At 43.9% G+C, this 18308-nt stretch overlaps 1 protein-coding gene across 6 annotated transcripts in view; it reads left to right on the top strand.

Moving 5' to 3' along the window:
- LUC7L (LUC7 like) overlaps positions 1-18308 on the top strand; it is a 36737-nt gene that overhangs the window by 9460 nt on the left and 8969 nt on the right. For all 6 annotated transcript variants that reach the window (XM_055339859.1, XM_055339856.1, XM_055339855.1 and 3 more), the window contains 3 exons: positions 9663-9773; positions 11529-11672; positions 17396-17572. In XM_055339859.1, coding sequence (XP_055195834.1) covers positions 9663-9773; positions 11529-11672; positions 17396-17572 — 432 coding nt within the window. The remainder of the gene's footprint in view (positions 1-9662; positions 9774-11528; positions 11673-17395; positions 17573-18308) is intronic.

Raw genomic sequence — 18308 nt, 5'->3', positions numbered from 1 at the left:
ATATGTAAAATTCATCACGATTGACACGAATGGTATCAATGGTTCAATAGAAAATGGACAAAAGATAGAAAAGGACGTTTCCTAGTTGGTACATAATCCTATGTCAGGTGCTCATCCTTACTCAGAACTGAAGAAATGGAGGATTTCTTTCTTTTTTTTTTTTTTTTTTAAGATTTTATTTATTTATTCATGAGAGACACAGAGGCAGAGACATAGGCAGAGGGAGATGTAGGCTCCCCGTGGGGAGCCTGATGCGGGACTCAATCCCAGGACCCTAGGATCACCACCTGAGCTGAAAGCAGAGGCTTAACCACTGAGCCACCCAGGTGCCCCAGAAATGGAGGATTAAATAATCCTGGTACACCTCCTGGGTAACTCAACATCTCCAGATGTGAAAGCACTTGTTAGCATGGTCAGTTCTAAGATTCTGTCTCACTGATAGACTTGCACATAAAGCTAAATTTGTTCTAGAATATTTCTATAGCATTTATAACTGCAAAAAAACAGGAACCAAGTAGCTGTCCTCAGTAAGGGACTGCCTAAATCACAGTTGCTCTTTAGGACGAAATGATGTATAGCTGTGAAAAGAGAATTGAGCAAGTTCACTGTATTGTTGATGTGAAATTATCTACATGGTGGGTTAAGTGGATATGCAATGTCTTATATGCTTCCATAGTGTTTATTTAACTTACTCTTTTAGAAGATTTTATTTGAGAGAGAGCACAAAGGTGTGCACGAAGTGTGGGGAACGTGGGGAGCAGGATAGAGGAGCAGAGGAAGAGGAAGACTCCACACAGAGCAAAAGCCAGATACAGGATTCAGTCTCATAACCTCTGAGATCATGACCTGAGCCAAAATCAACAGTTGGACCCTTAACTGACTGAGCCACCTGGGTGCCTCTTAGTGTGTGCGTGTTTTTTTAAGATACTAATTTTTTTTTTAAGATCTATTTATTTTAGAGAAAGAGGGGGTAGGCGTGCACACAGGTGGTAGGAGGGACGGGGAGGGGGCCGGGGGGAGGGAGCATCTTCCCCACTAAGTGCAGAGCTGGACATGGGCCTCAATCCCATGACCCTAAGATTGCGACTTGAGCTGAAACCAAGAGTCGGACACTGACCCAGGTGCTTCGTGTCTTGTTTTTGTTGTTGTGGTGGTGGTTTTAAAGATTTATTGTTTCATGAGAGACAGAGAGAGGCAGAGACATAGGCAGAGAGAGAAGGCTCCCTGTGGGGAACTCGATCCCAGGACCCTGGGGTCACACGCCCTGAGCCAAAGGCAGCCTCTCAATGGCTGAGGCACCCAGGCATTTGTTTTTTGGGTTTTTTGTTTGTTTGTTTTAATTTTTATTTATTTATGATAGTCACACAGAGAGAGAGGGGCAGAGACATAGGCAGAGGGAGAAGCAGAAGCAGGCTTCTGGGAGTCCGACGTGGGATTCGATCCCGGGTCTCCAGGATCCTGCCCTGGGCCAAAGGCAGGCGCTAAACCGCTGCGCCACCCAGGGATCCCCTCTTGTCTTGTTTTTTAAACAATGTTTTAAATTGTGTACATCTTTATTTTTACTTATTTTTATGTGAGCTCTGTGCACTTCACGACCCTGTGATCAAGAGTTACATGCTCTACCCACTGAGCCAGCCAAGTGCCCCTCCACAGTTTGTGTGTTTTTTTAACAAGGCTGTTGTACACCTATTAATATGTTCAGATGAGCTGAGAGATGTTCTTATATATAGGAATTAGGTTTTCATTTTAAAAGGTAACCACCCCTCCCCTCTACCCCTTAAAAATCATTTTTGATCTTATAGATGGTTCATATTAAAATGTTTGATAACAAGTGCTGTAAACACGTGGAAAAGGTCCTCCTACCCTGAGGAATGAAGGTCAGCTTGGAGTAGCTGTATTTGAAGGAGGGTAGTCAGGGCATAGTCCGCATGTGAAATGCATATATGTACTTCTTGCAGAACTCTGCTGTTGGGAACATATCTTAGGGATATGTGCAAAAGAGTATATAGAAAAGATGCTTATTGCAACCGTTTTTTATTTTATTTTGAATATTTTATTCATGAGAAGCAGAGAGAGAGGTAGGTAGGGAGCCTGATGCGGGACTTGATCCTGAGATCCCAGGATCACAGCCTGAGCCAAAGGCAGATGCTCAACCACGGAGCCACCCAGGCGTCCCTGCAACCTTTTTTTAAAGGGAGAAAAAGAAGCTATAATGAAGCTTAATGGAGAACGAGTTACGTAAATTGTCTTGTCACACAGTGGAATGTTGCTTTGTAAAGCCAGAAGATATCTCTGGGTGTTAGGGAGGGAGATTTTTAAAAAGTTTCTCCATTGGCTTTTGATATAATTCACATGCAATAAAATTTACCCAAGGTTCTCTTTTGTTTCTTTAAATTTTTTTAAATTATTTATTTATGATAGTCATACAGAGAGAGAGAGAGGCAGAGACAAGGCAGAGACATAGGCAGAGGGAGAAGCAGGCTCCATGCACCGGGAGCCCGACGTGGGACTCGATCCCGGGGTCTCCAGGATCGCACCCTGGGCCAAAGGCAGGCGCCAAACCGCTGCGCCACCCAGAGATCCCCTCTTTTGTTTCTTTAAAGTGAGCACCATACCCAACATGGAGCCCTTAAGCTTTGTGTTTTTTTTTTTTATTAAAGATTTTATTTATTTATTCATGAGACACACACAGAAAAAGAGAGGTAGAGCCACACAGGCAGAGGGAGAAGCAGGCTCCACACAGGGAGCCTGAGGCAGGTCCGGATCCCGGGACTCTAGGATCATGCCCTGGGCGGAAGGCAGGCGCCAAACTGCTGAGCCACCCAGGGATGGAGCCCTTAAGTTTTTAATTTATATACATCAGTAGTGTTTGCATGTACATGGGTTACTCTTAACTACAGTGATTAAAAGTGGCCTGGCTGTAAAATACCAGGCTAAGACAACTTTTTATCTCCTTAGTTTTGCAGAATAAGCTTTTATGGAAAAATAAAGCTTTTCTCAAAATACAGATTTATTAAGTTAATTTGATGAAAATTGGTTTTTAAATCTTTTCATAGGTAGTGCACGTTCACTCTGGGAGATTCCAGAGGTCTAAAAGGCTCTGGCAAAAAAGTCTCCCCTTTCCATGTGACCAACCACAAAGTCAGTTTCATCTTTTAAAGATAGCTGATTCAGGATGAACAGATACATTTATCAGAAAGGCTAGTTGTGGTTTTTCTTGTCTAAATTGCAGTTTTGAGAAGCAGAATCCTTCAGAAACATTTTAGCCAGCTGTGATCAGTGGGCTGACTCTTGTTAATCCTGACCTACAGACTGTTGTAGTCAGGTCAGTGCGAAAGCTTTGCATACCAATGGTCCTGCTAAGACAGCCATGCTTTTATTAATTCTTTCATGAAAGAAAACCTTTTTTAAAACTTGGGTTTTTAATTGATTTGCTAATTCTTGGTACATTAGTTTAAAATTCTGTCTTTAGGGGCTCCTGGGTGGCTTACCTCAGGGCGTGATCCCCAGTCTTGGGATCAAGGTCCGCGTCAGGCCCCCCACTGGGAGCACGTTTCTCCGTCTGCCTATGTCTCTGCCCCCTCTCCTGTGTCGCTTATGAATAAATAAATCTTAAAATAAAATTCTGTGTTTATAGAAGGCATTATTTACAGAGGGCATTAAGATCTATTTTCATAATTAGTTGCTGAATTTATAGATTGACATTTGACTTCCAGTAGGTCTTTTTTAAGAGCTCAGCCCTTTTTGGGATCCCTGGGTGGCTCAGCCGTTTAGCATCTGCCTTCAGCCCAGGGCATGATCCTGGAGACCCGGGATCGAGTCCCACGTCAGGCTTCCTGTGTGGAGCCTGCTTCTCCCTCTGCCTGTGTCTCTCATGAATAAATAAGTAAGTAAATCACAAAAAAAAAAAAAAAAAAAAAAAAAAGAACTCAGCTCTTTTTACAAATTTAAAATATTTAAGCAATTTTTAAGAAGCTATCCTACAAGACATTTGCTTATGTATGAGAAGACATAAAATGTTCATTGGATCATTTTGAAATAGTGAAAATACCCAGATAGGTTTGGTTTTGAAGGGGCTAAAGTAGTTGCCTTACAGTGAAATGAAATACTGCATTAGCTGTGGATGGCAGAAGAAGGCGTATCTGTTGATGTGAAGAAGAAAAATGGAAAGTTGCCACACTGGTGGAATGAGAGTTGTGTATTTAGATTTGCATCCTAATGCAATTTAAAAAAGAATGTACCAAATGTTCTTATACCAACAAGAACAGCTTGCTTCTTTACCTTCCACAAGCTGATTTTGGTTGGTTACATTTGTAGCAGTGTTTCAGAGCAGTCTCTGGAGACCTGTGTCACATGGCCAGTTCAAGGATTGGCTCTGGGTCAGAATTCTGAGGCTCTGCTGGCTCAAAGGAAGTAGGGAGTTGTGCTCATAGAACTGTTAACAATTTAAAGCTATGCTTACACAGATTATTTTTTTGTAGAAAAAGACTAAGGTTGATTTATCAGGGCTTCCTTGACTGATTGGAGAAAGCGAGAGATCTCACCCATGCGTCATGCGTAAGGGTGGGAGAGGCGGAGGGAAAGAGAACCTGAAGTGGATCTGCTGAGTGCAGAACCCTTCACGGGGCTCAATCCCAAGACCCTGGCTTCTTCTCACGGATCTCCAGACCGCACACCTCAGTCATTTCATCTGTGAACACGTCAGCTTTGCCATTGCCATGGGTATGGAGACTTGGTATCATCCTTGATGGTGACAATCTACTTCACGTGTCTTGAAGAACGTGTTACTGAGAAACTTTAAAGATACAGAAGTGGGCAGGATAATAAAATTTCCGGGGTTTGTCTCCCAGTTTTCAGTGACTGTTGATGTGGAGACTCTTGTTTCATATTTATCATTGTATTTCCCCACTGGATTTTTTTTTTTTTTTTAAGGGTGGGCGAGTGACTCAGTCGATTAAGTGCTTGCTTTCAGCCCAGGCCACCATCCCAGGGTTTTGGGATCAAGCCCCACATTGGGCCCCTGCTCAGCAGGCCTGCTTTTCCTTCTCCGCACCACTCCCCCAGCTCATGCTTGATTTTTCTCTCTCTCTCTCTCAAGTCTTTTTTTAAAAAGAGATTAGGTTTTTGTAAGTAATCCCTACATTCAACATGGGGGCAAACCCACAACCCTGAGATGAAGTCGCACGCTCCACCCCCTGAGTGCCAGGTACCCCATGCCCCACTGTCGGTTCGGATTACTTTGTACTAGCTGCTAGACATAACTGCACTGCTAAACACTGTAAATACTACATCTAGAGGGAGGACTGTGTTAAAACCAGTCATTTTAAAAATAATTTCTTAGTATGTGATAATGTTTAAATTTCCGAGATTGCTTCAAAAGGGATTCTTTTATAAACGTTTTATTTCTTTGACTCAGGATTCAAAATAAGGGCTACACATTAGAATGCTTTGTAAGTCTTTTTAAATCCATTTGTTTGAAAAAATTTTTTAAAAGTCTCCCTGGATTTTGCTGATTATAACCTCATGGTGTCTTTTTAACATGTTTCCCCTAATCTTTACAACTTCTGTACTCTAGGAGTTAGATTTGGAGGCTTTATCATCAGATTTAAGTTCTTTTGTGACTGAAATATTTCAGAGGCAGAGCTTTGCACTTGCTGTTGCATCACCTCACCTGGCACAGTGATCAGTTGGTTTGGTTGTTGCAGGCAGCCTTAACCTATTGATTGTCAAGGTCCCCTTCAGCTTCAGGTTTTGGCCTGATCCTTTAAGCAGCAGTCGAGGATTATTGCCTAATTGCAAGATGAGTTATTTCACTAAGGTTGCAGCATTTCTTACTAATGTAAAAACATGTGAAACCTCTCCACTGTGTTTTTCAGTCACTTGGGTGCCTCCAGAAGTAACCGATGTCTTCTGTTTCCTTTGGGGTTTATGTGGATACCTGAGGCAGACAGTGTCTATATTCTCTTTTATTTTTTTATATAGATGGTAATCTGTACACCTTGTTCTACACCTGCTGCTTCATTTTTTTTTTTAACTTTTTATATAGAGTTCCTTATTCCTTTTTTGGCTATGTAGTATTTCAAAGGATGGGTGTCCAGTTTATATGACCAGTCCCCTGTTGATGGTTGTGGTGCTGCATTACACGTTGCCATCATATGCACGTATCCAGGGGAGATTCCTAGATGCAGAACTGTTGGATCAGAAGGGTATCTGGGGTTTTGATGGTACCATAGTGTTACCCAGTGGGGTGAATGCTCCCACTAGCAGTGTAGAAGAGTTCTCCCATCTTCACATCTTTGCTAACAGTGAGTAACCATATTTGGGCATATTAAGAGGTATAGAAAGGTATTTCTTTGTGTAGGTATTGCCTGCCTGGGCCCTCGACTTGAGCTTGGTGGGTGGAACCACTGGTGTTTTATCTGGGAGAAGGTGTCTCCCTATCTTTACCATTGGCTCCCTCTAGGTCAACACAGTCTCATCCTGACTGTGCCAGCGGCAGGCCTGATTTCTCGAAAGTACTTTGTCCAGAAATTCCTTAGAAAAGGGTGTAAAATGTTTTGCTACTAGGCAATCTGTATAAAGAACATTTTAAGGTACACCGGGGTGGCTTGGTCGGTTTAACATCGGTCTTTGGCTCAGGTTGTGATCTAAGGGTCCTGGGACCAAGCCTTGCATGTAGGCTCCTTGCTCAGCGGGGAGCCCGCTTCTCCCTCTCCACCCTGCTTGTGCTCTCTCTTACTTTCTGTCTCTCTCTCTCTCAAATAAATAAATAAAATCTTTTTTAAAAAAACAAAATGACATTTAAAGTTTCTCAACTCGAAAACTGGCAAGCAGCAATGTTAACACATTAATTTACCTTGTGAAAACGAGCATTTCTTTAGTGTCAATATATTGAAAATACAAAGATTTTGATTCTTCTTAATTTAATAAAAAAAATAGTTAATTTTTCCCCCTAAATTGTCTTGCTTTGTGATATTTTATTTGACAGGTTCTGAAACTACACATCCTAAATAATTTTCAGACTATCTTTACTATACCAAATGAGACCAGTTCTAATTATACCTACTTTTTCTATGTACAGATATAAAAATAATAGTTCCATTTACTAAGTCAGATATCCTGGGTTAGAATCCCTTTATGACCTTGGGCAAGTTGTTTTAACTTTTTCTATTCATCCATGAACCAGGCTGGTGGTGACTGCCTCAGAGTTGTGCACATTGAGCGTAGGGACTTTGGAGTCCTCATATCCTGGTGCCATCATTTAGTAGTTTGGAAACTACCTTAATTTCTTCATCTGGGAAATGGAGACCTTCACAGTTTCTAGGTGGCCATTTTAAGACATATGTGGACATGCAACATAGCACAAGGGCACGTGTTCCCTGTGACCAGCCTCAGGCTCCCTGATGTCTGGCCAGTGTCATTTCTACTGGGCTGGCAACAGCTGGGAACAGCTGGGAACAGCACCTCCACACTGTCCCGAGTGTGGAGGAATAGCCTTCAGCCACAGTGAGACTTCTCTGCCTACTTTGTGCCAGCACTGTGCTCAGGCATCCATACCACTCTTCAGTTGTAGAGATTGGGTGACTATGTAGTAAATGGTAGGTTGTGAATAAGGTCTTAATATTTAGACTTGAATACTTTTTTTTTTTTTTAAGCTTTTATTTGAGAGAGAACATGAGTAGGACAGGAAGGGGCAGAGGGAGGAGTAGAAGCAGGCCATCCGGTGAGCAGGGAGCCACCATGTCAGCCTCAATTCCAGGACCCCAAGATCATGACCTGAGCCAAAGGCAGATGCGTAACCAATGGAGCCACCCAGGCCACCTGACATGAATTCCTTTTTTTTTTTTTTTTAATTATTTAAGTCATATATTTTAGGACTCAATCTGAAGTTGACAAACACATTGAAGAGAAGAAGGGGCAGTCGAACAGTGCCATCTTTTAAAGGATGTGGCAGTTAAAAGATGTCTCTCTGTTGTGGCTATTCTATGTGTGAAGTTTGCCATTTAATTTTTAGCTTATCAGATGCCTGAGTCTGTAGCTAATTTGGGTTCTGCTGGAGCTGCAGCTGATTGCTTTAATTGGTCAGGGCGCTGGCAGGATTGTCTCGTGGTCTGTTCCCCACTGGACCCCTGATGAGGGGATTTATGGGTCTGGTGCAGGTGTGAGATGGCTCTGTTTGGGTAGATAATAAGGGACTCTGCACCACAGACTAAGCACCTCTGTGTGGGTGTGGACCTGGGGCATTTGAGGTTAGTCTACTAGGCTCCTTTGTCCCATATGAGCACAGGTGGCATGTGACCTGTATTGGCTTGCTGGCAACTTGATCCTGGAGAGTTATCATCCTGTCAGCAGAGTTGGCAACCCTGTATCTTTCTGGGAAGTATAATACTTGCAGATAAACACTGATCATTTGCTTACCTGATTGTTTGATTTGAACATAGTGAAATGTTTATCAGGGAATGTTTGGATGACCAACAACAGGAAAGAGATCCTGAACTCCAAAATTGAAGTAAAATTGGGAGTTGACCTTAGTGGGCAATGATGCTTTAGCCTTTTTCGAAGCACGATTGGGGGGCTTGGCACCATCACAGAACATCCTTGTCTTGACCTATGTCCAAGTATGCATTTACTTGAAACAAGCATTTTCTGGAGGAGACTATAACCCTCTTGTCCATACTAGTGTCACACTGATCCTTGTGGAGTGCTTTCTCTTGCCCATCTTTGGGCGGAGGGTCATAGATTATCACCGTTTGGTCTGTTGGCCTTTCATCGGCTTTATATCACCTCCACCCAGAGGTTTTTCTTCTGTATTTTTTTGGTGATAGATCCTGGTGCAGTCCTGTCCTCCTGTGCTACACTCCCTTGCTGTCATACTTAACACAGTGCCACCATCTGCAAGTGGACAAGTGGGTGTAAATTATGAGGTGCTGCTTGCTCATCACTGGTCCAAGCCTGACAGATATCCTATTTGTATGTTTTATATGGAGTTATGCTGGGGCCTTTGACTGGTCATGGCAAAATAACTGTCTAACATGTGGAGCAGCTTATTGGTGTTTCCCCACAAGTCTTTTCAGAGTGAGCAATTAGATTTCTAGAGTTTCTATTCCATTATCTCTTTGGGTAAGTAGTAACCAGTTTTCCTGCTACTTTAGACAGGCAATAACTAATCATGCTCACAGCTCTCAGTAATATTTGTTCTATTGTTTTGTTTTGAGGTGGAAGGGGGAACTCTACCCTCAGAACATGAGGGAATAATATTTACGTGGCTCACACAGACCAGTGAGTACATCATCCGCACCCCCAACAGCTCACCAGAAGAGGGCCTCTGATACTAGTCCCGGCTTTCCTACCCCTCAGAGAACGCTATTAATTATGACCAAAAAAATTCTGGGAAATGTTATTGAGGGATGGGGGTCCTTTTACAAATTTTAGTAGTAAACAGATCAGATGAGAAGATAATGCTTCTAAATGATCATTTGGTTTAACAAAGCCCCTTGGTTTAATGTGATTATGGATGTGCTAGCTGTAGTGTAGCTTAAGATCTTCCCACTGAAGTTACAGGCTTTAAAAAAAAACAACCCAGGAGTATATGTCCTATTGAACTGATGGGTTCTAAGACCTTACTTGTAACTGATCATAGCTCTCTGCTTCTCCTGAGTTAGGCAATGGATCACTTGGAATCCTTTATTGCCGAGTGCGATCGGAGGACTGAGCTTGCCAAGAAGCGGCTAGCAGAGACGCAAGAGGAGATCAGTGCAGAAGTTTCTGCGAAGGTATGCCTGGGAGACTTTCTCCTTGAGTTGTGTGTACAGATCTGTGTCCTAAAAACCATTCTGCCAACAGGCCAGCAGCTTGCCATCACCACTGACAGTGCGCCTTTGAGGTGGACAGTCCTTGCTGCCTTGCTGCTTTTCAGTAAGAAGAGAAGGCTGCCCGTGAGCTCGCAGCCCCCAGGAGCTGCTTTCTGCCTTGTCTCTGCCTCTACTGTACAGGCTTTTTTTTTTCTTCTTTTTTAACTGTGATGCCACAATTTTATTTTATTATTATTATTTTTTTTAAGATTTTATTTATTCATGAGAGACACACAGAGAGAGAGGTAGAGACTCAGCCAGAGGGAGAAGCAGGCTCATGCAGGGAGCCCGACGTGGGACTCGATCCCGAGTCTCCAGGATCAGGCCCTGGGCTGAAGGCAGCGCTAAACCACTGAGCCACCCTGGCTGCCCTGTACAAGCTTATTAAAGTTTGCTTTTTTAACACCTCCACATAAAACAGGAAAGGGGGGACAGTTATTTGGGAAATGGTTAGACTGTGGGGCAGTTGTCCTGCACAGTAAAGAAGGTAGATCTGTGTGTCATGGGCCTGTCAGCACACCCCTCTACCCTTCCCCTCTTTGAGTGCAGCTGATGAGTCTCTTCGGTGTCTTTGCCTCTCAATTTTGTAAAAGTGTTGCTTAGAATATATGTAGTTGCAGAGGACGCCTGGCTGGCTCAGTGGTTGAGCATCTACCTTCAGCTCAGAGCGTGATCCCGGATTGAGTCCCACATCGGGCTCCCTGCATGGAGCCTGCTTCTCCCTCTGCCGTGTGTCTACCTCTCTCTATATATCTCTCATGAATAAATAAATAAAATCTTTTTTTTTAATAAATCTTAAAAAAAATATGTGTAGTTGCTAACTGAACCATAGGTGCTACCTTATTTCTAAAATTAAATCCCAAATGATTAGACATTTTGCATATGTTACAAGTTTACGCATTTAAACCTGGACATTTTGTGGCTCTTACCAGGTTGAGGCGTGATAGAAGATGTGAGAAGAAACAGCCTAGAAAGTGACCACCATGATGACTTTGGCAACCATTTTGGAAGTGACAGGGATGCTGCTGCTCTTACTGGAATGCAGCACACAGGTTTAGTTTAAGGTCACAGACACAAAGGGGCCAGTTAGGATGTCAAAATTCTTACAGTTTGCTTGTGATCCAGCAAAGATCTTGGCTATTTCATTTCATTTAATTTTGGTGGAACAGATTAGAAGTACAGCAGGAAAAGCACTCATTGTCTCTGTGTTAAGATCTTTTAGTTTTAGGGACACCCGGGTAACTCTGTGGTTGAGCATTTGCTTTTGGCTCAGGTGGTGATCCTGGGGTCCTGGGATTGAGGCCCACCTCAGGGCTTCCTGCTCAGTGGGAAGCCTTCTCCTTCTCCTTCTGCCTGCTGCTCCCCCTTTCTTGTGTGTACTTCAGCTCTGTCTGTCAAGTGAATGAATAAAAGAAATCTTGGGGCACCTGGGTCCCTCAGCGATTGAGCGTCTGCCTTCGGCTCAGGGCATGACCCTGGGGTCCTGGGATCGAGTCCCACATTGGGCTCCCCACAGGGAGCCTGCTTCTCCCTCTGCCTGTGTCTCTGCCCTCTCTCTCTCTCTCTCTCTCTCTCTCTCTCTCTCTCTCTCTCTGTTTCTCATGAATAAAACGATATTAAAAAAAAAATCCTTTGGTTTAGATGTTTGCTGACCTGCTTGTTTCTGTTTTCCCTCAGGCAGAAAAAGTACATGAGTTGAATGAAGAAATAGGAAAACTACTTGCTAAAGCTGAGCAACTGGGAGCTGAAGGAAATGTGGATGAATCCCAGAAGATTCTTATGGAAGTGGAGAAAGTCCGTGCAAAGAAAAAAGAAGCTGAGGTTGGTGGTAAAATGTCTTTGAGATAGAGGAAACATAGTAACCCCAGAATGTTGACCTTTTGGGCTAAAATGAAATTATTCCATTTTTTTTAATATTGGGGAAAAGTTGGAAATAGGGTGTTATGTGGATAGGATTGTAGGGTTTAGAGTCAGCATGTTTGGGTTTGTGCTTTTGCTCTGCCTCCTGTGACCTATGTGTAACATTGGACCTGGAACTTGCCAACCATGAGCATAACACCCACATGCAGGCTGCAGTCCCAAGAGCTGAAGAGTCACTGGAGTGGTGTGTCATTTTACTCTCTCATCCTCCGGCTCTGTAAGGGTTTGCTGGGCCGTGGTGGTTACTCAGCTGGTGTGAGTGGGCCAGAGTTGTAGTGCAGATTGATGTAAAGAACAAAATCTGGGTGTTCTTGGTGACACTGCATCTCTGGTAGAGAGAACCTGTGCAGATTGAGGGTAGCATCCAAACGGAGTCAGCCTGGGTGCCAGGCCAGGATAAACTGGAAGGGTGGTGGAGAAACTTAGGGGCTCAGTGTTTGTATCATTGACAGCTGTTGTCTTCCTAGATTATTTTATCCATTGGATATGCTCTGACTCATAAGTCTTTACCACTGGAACTGGCTCACACGGGCTTTGAGAATGGTGGGAATGGGGGAATCCGAGGGGGACGGGGATGATTGTGTTTCTGTGGTAAATGCTTGTTAAGCTCCAGCTGTGTGCCACATAGTTTTTAGTTGTGAGGAGGCCCTCCTTGTGGAGACAATGCTGGAGGTGGGAGGAGATGCAGGTAGAAGGGTATGTGTACAGATGGATAAGATTGATTCAGATGAAGATAGGTGCTCAAAAGAAATGAGGTCTGAGTTTGAGAGTGGCTTTGTGTTTCCAGGGGTCTCCAGGTAGGATAGGGTGATCCTGGAAGTGCCCTTAGCTGAGACGCACAGACTGAGAAGGTTATTAAGAGTGGTGGGGTAGGGAAGCCAAATAGATATGAGGAGACGGCATGTAGGTGCCCTGGTGCAGGTCTCTCTCCGCTTATCTCCCTCCCTACCCCTGGCACAGCATGATGCTTAACCCACAGTAGGAGCTCAGTAATGATTAACTGAATGCATGAGTAATGCCAAGGGCCTGTGGGTGCTAGAGTGATGCCCACATTGGTAAATGCAGAGAGCAGAAGGGTTACTCAAGACGGGGCCGTGCGAGGGTTGGGGTCAGCCGCATATGTCTGTTGGATGCTGATGCTGAGATGATGCTTCATGTCCCTGGCAGAGCAGCACCCCCTTGAGGGACATTCGTAGCTAATATGCTCCATCCTTGAACATGAGAAGGAAAAGAATTCACAGTACAGATGTTTTCTCTGTAAAATGTATTCACACCAAAAGACAGATGGGGTCATGAATGTGACAGTTGCAGGTGATGTTCTAATCAAATACTTTGAGTGGCATTGCCATGGAGATGTGTGACTTGGTAAATTTCTGAACAGTGTTCCCTGGCTTACAGAGTAGTTCCATTTCTGGGGAATTTGGTGTAAATTCAAATTCTGCATTTTGCACAGTATTAAATCCCTGAGAGTTTATTATAAATGTAAGTCACGTATATAAATTCTTATATAGGATCTACATTATCTGTATGCTGAAGTGAGAAACTCGTGTTTACATGTAGAACACAGTAAGGCTCCTTGGGTTGCTGACAGCTCTACTAGAAAGGCCAGAGAGTCAGGAGGGAAGCTCTATGGCTTCTTGGGGCACCCTGAGGTCCAGACCTTCATGCTTCCAGGAGCAGAGCCGTCACCGGAAATCTGTGGGATTTGTATGTAAATGATTTTCGATGAGGGGCTCATCATGGGGAGATGTGCAGACATCCCAGACCAGACCAGGATGTGGGATGTGTGGCTCTTCATGCCCAGGGCTCGGAGTATCTTTGCCACAGCCACTGTCCTCCGTCCCCATGGCTGACAGTACCCTGGCAGGCAGCTCCACTTCCTTAAAACCACTAGCAAGACAGGCCTCCAGTGTGCTCATCTCTGGCACCTGTGGGTTCCTTTCTGCTCAGCGCTCAAGGTTGTTGAATAGTCTGAAGGAAAAATACAGAGAGATCCTGTGTACCCTTTATCCAGTTTCCCCCAGTGATGACATCTTGGGAAACCATAGCACAATACCACAGAAAGGATGTTGACAGTCACCATACGGAATATCCATCACCACTAAGTTCCCTTCCATGACCCTTATGTAGCCTCACCCACTCCTCTGACCCCTGGCAACTATGAGCCTGTCCTCCATCTCTATATTCTTGTTGTTTCAAGAATGTTGTTAGACTGATTTTCTTTTTCACTCAGCATAATTAGAGTTTATTTTGAGAGAAATTAGAGGGGTAGTAGTTAGTTTTGAAATTACAGAAAGGGATAGAGTATCACAAATACTGTGTCCCCACCGTATTTATCATTTTTGCCTAAGATTTTTGGTTTTGTTTTTCCTTTTTTTTTTTTTTTTAATCCATGAGAGAGACACAGGCAGAGACGTAGGCAGAGAGAGAAGCAGACTTCACATGGGAAGCCCGATGTGGAACTTGATCTTGGGACTCCAGGATCACACCCTGGGTCAAAGGCAGGCAAGCGCTCAACTGCTGAGCCACCCAGGTGTCCCTTGTTTTTTTCTTTGAATAAAAGCTGTAGCACATCATGATGGAATTGCAGGTTCTCGGTGCTTCCCTCTCCAGTCCCATACTGCCCCTCCCAGAGGCAGGCATTCTGTCTTCATCCTTTACTACACATGTGTGCTTCCCATAAACTCTGTGTGTGTGTGTTGTAGGTTTAAAAGCTTTGTGCTTTTAAAATATCCCACATCAGTGCTGCCAACTGTGTATTTTTTTCTCTTGCATTATTCTCAGCACTGTTTGTGAGGTCTCTGCCTGTTGCTCCATACAACTTCCTTCAGTTTATTGCTGTAGGGTTCCGTTTCATGAACATGTGCCTGTCCATTGGCAGTTTTCTGGTTTCTTTTTTTTTTTTTTTAGTTTTCTGGTTTCTTATCTTCAAAGACAGTTCACAGCAAGTATCCTTGCGCTTGTTTGTTGGCACACGTATGAGCATGTTCTAGGACATATGCCTAGAAGGGTTCCTGGTAATGGCTTGCACCTGTCTTGCTTTCGCAGCTAATTCAGTTGCATTGTTAGTTGCCCCAACATCATCACCTACCAAAAGGTATGAGAGTACCTTATTTTTTGTCTTTGCCGGTTTAGTGAGTGACATTGTGTCTCATTGTAATCTGCATTTGCCAGGGAAGTTTGAACATATGAACTGGTGGAAGATCCCTTTAAGAATCAGTGGCTGTGGGGGATCCCTGGGTGGCTCACAGGTTTAGCACCTGGCCTTCAGCCCAGGTCGTGAACCTGGAGTCCCGGGATCGAGTCCCATGTCATACTCCCCGCAGGAAGCCTGCTTCTCCCTCTGCCTGTGTCTCTGCTTCTCTCTGTGTCTCAGGAATAAATAAATAAAATCTTAAAAAAAAAAAAAAAAGACCTGATGAGAGTTCATTAGAATGCAGTTGAGTAGAAAATTTGATTATTTAGGGACACCTGTGTGGTTTGGAGGTTGAGCACCTGCCTGTGGCTCAGGACGTGATCCCGGAGTTCCGGGATAGAGTTCCGCATCAAGCTTCCTGTGTGGGGCCTGCTTCTCCTTCTGCCTGTGTCTCTGCCTGTCTCTCTTTTTCTGTGTCTCTCATGAACAAATGGATAGAATCTTTTAAAAAAAAAAAAATCAGTAGCTGTTGGAATGCATTTCTTAAAACCTGGGTTTTGGTGGAGTGTTTTTTTTTGTTTTTGTGTTTTAATTCATGTGTTTTTGTTTTTTAATTCAATGCAAAGGCTAGAATGGAAAAATACCTTTTATTTTTATTTTATTTTATTTATTCATGAGAGACAGAGAGAGAGGCAGAGACACAGGCAGAAGGAGAAGCAGGCTCCATGTGGGGAGCCTGATGCAGGACTCAATCCCAGGACCCCGGGGTCACGCCTTGAGCCAAAGGCAGGGGCTCAACCGCTGAGCCACCTGGGCATTCCTGGAAAATATCTTTTAAAATGAGAATAACTGGGTTAAAAAAAAAAAAAAAAAGAGAATAACTGGGTTGCCCGGGTGGCTCAGCGGTTGAGCATCAGACTCTCTTGGTTTTGGCTCAGTCATGAGATCGAGCCCTGTGTTGGGCTCCACACTCAGCAACGAGTCTGCTCAAGATTCTCTCTCTCCCGCTGCCCTTCCCCACCCTCCCCACCCTCCCACACTCATGTACATGCTCTCTCTCGCTCTAAAATAAATAAATCTTAAAAAAAAAAGTTTAGCTGAAAATAAATTTTAAGTCATTTTAAACCAAACATTAGGTTATTTATTCCCCCACTGCATCCTATAAAATCTGTGCAACCGCTGGAGACAAGACTTGGGCTGATCTGTTTGTCTTTATACAGGACATTTCTGTGGCAACTTCACCCGTGGCTCCCCTGACCCTGCAACCACAGGCAGCACGGGGACAATCCAGGTCACTGGTGGCCCCAGAGCACAAACCACCACAGCCACCATCACGTCTCCACCCATTCATTCATACTAACTCAATTCATTTTTATGATCAAAATGTTTTCATTAATCTTTTCTCATTAATGCCTTAAAAATATGTAGTTAAATTGAATTTTTAAAAATTTTCTGTGATGGGGTACCTAGTGGCTCAGGGGGTTGAGCGTCTGCCTTCAGCTTAGGGTCCTGGGGTCAAGCCCCACATGGGACTCCCTGCTCAGCGGGGAGCCTGCTTCTCCCTCTGTCCCTCTCCCTGCTTGTGCTCAGCCCTCCCCTCCCCTCTCGCAAATAAATAAAATCTTAAACAATATTTTTCTCTACAGCAGCTTTCTCTTACTCTAAAGGTAATTCTTATTTTATTTTATTTTTTAAATATTGTATTTATTTATTCATGAGAGACACAGAGAGAAAGGCAGAGACACAGGCAGAGGGAGAAGTAGGCTCCATGCAGGGAGCCCGATGTAGGACTCGATCTCGGGACCCCAGGACCATGCCCTGAGCCGAAGGCAAGGGCCAAACCTCTGAGCCACCCTGGCATCCCCAAAACCTGGGTTTTGAAGGCATGCTCTGACTTTGGCACCAGCACCAGGAGCCATGTCCTGCTTCATTTGTTCTGCATTTTATCTGTTCTGACGAGTGGCTGCCAGAGGGGGTGCATTTTGGTCTGCTCTGTTGGACATGTTCTTATTGAAGAGAGTGTCTAACTTATTTGTCCATCAGTATTTTAGCTTTTAGGGCAGCATTTCTGGACTTTGGGACGTAGTCTTCGATGAGGAGCTTTTGTATGTTGCTTGTTTGGTTTGGTTTTTGTGCTTTGTTTTATGAAGGCCCCCTTTGAAGAGTCTCCCTTCTTGATTCTGTGGTCCTCCTAGCGCTCTCCACTGCACATAACTGAGACCTGCCTTCCCTGCTGGCCTCTGAGAACACCGCATCCTGCTTGTCTGAGAGTTTTTGAATGTTCCTTATTGCTTTGAAATCATGATTCTTAGTTCATTTCATAAATGATGGAATTTGAATCAGTTAAAAATATCTAAAGCTTGTAAATGATTCGATTTCTGTTATTTAAAAGTCACCTCTGTAGTCCCTTCCAGTATTTCCATTTTGGGGGTTGAATATTTGCTTGCAGTTCTGTGTACCTCACTTTGATTACTCTGTTCTCGTCCAGGAAGAATACAGAAATTCCATGCCTGCATCCAGTTTCCAACAGCAGAAGCTGCGTGTCTGTGAGGTCTGTTCGGCCTACCTTGGGCTCCATGACAATGACCGTCGTCTTGCAGACCACTTCGGGGGCAAGTTACACTTGGGGTTCATTCAGATCCGAGAGAAGCTTGATCAGTTGAGGGTACGTTGATGTATTGTGTTTCTGGAGAAACCCAAGAAGTCTTGTGATTGTCTCCATATTTTTTGACTTTTAGAAAAACTCGTGTTTTGATCTTTTCTAAGAACATGCCTTGAGTTTTAGAGTGAAATACTCAGATTTCATCACTTCATTCACACAAGAGAACTAAGGTCTTAATCCAAAAGGACCTTGGATATTTGTTTAGTCTGTACTTCTTGTGCAGGAAAAAACGCAGAATCCAGTCTTCTGGTATAGAGAGCTCTTGCACAGCTCTGAAATAACTTGTATTTGAAGATGGGAAGAGCCAGTAGTCTCATTTTTATCCTTAGGCAAAGGCGGATGTGTGGTTAGGTTAGACAGAGATGAAGGTTGGGCAGGGGCGGACGCGTGGAGAGTGGTTAGGCTGGACAAAGATCACACTTCTGGCCCTTGCCTTTGAGCCTCCTCGGGAGGTTGAGAATGTGGTGGGGCTTTTAGGATAGTGCTGCTCCACCTCTGCCTACCTTTATTTCTTCCTCAAGGCTCCTTATTTTCCTGGGCTAGACTGTAAAACTTAACCTTGGATACGGAACACTAAGAAGGAAGGGTGAACATGTTTCAGATAGTTTGGATTATTTTTCAGACTGGTGGAGTCTTCCCTGCTGCCTACAGGGACCACTAGGATGTTGCACTGGGAACTGTGCAGCCCTTCCCTCCAGACACATGACATTTGGTGGAAGGACAAACACATGGCACGTGA

Source organism: Nyctereutes procyonoides, unplaced genomic scaffold (assembly GCF_905146905.1).
Source record: "Nyctereutes procyonoides isolate TBG_1078 unplaced genomic scaffold, NYPRO_anot_genome, whole genome shotgun sequence".
Taxonomy (NCBI): domain Eukaryota; kingdom Metazoa; phylum Chordata; class Mammalia; order Carnivora; family Canidae; genus Nyctereutes; species Nyctereutes procyonoides.
Note: the sequence above shows the minus strand (reverse complement) of the source record. Positions and strands in the feature narration are given on the sequence as shown.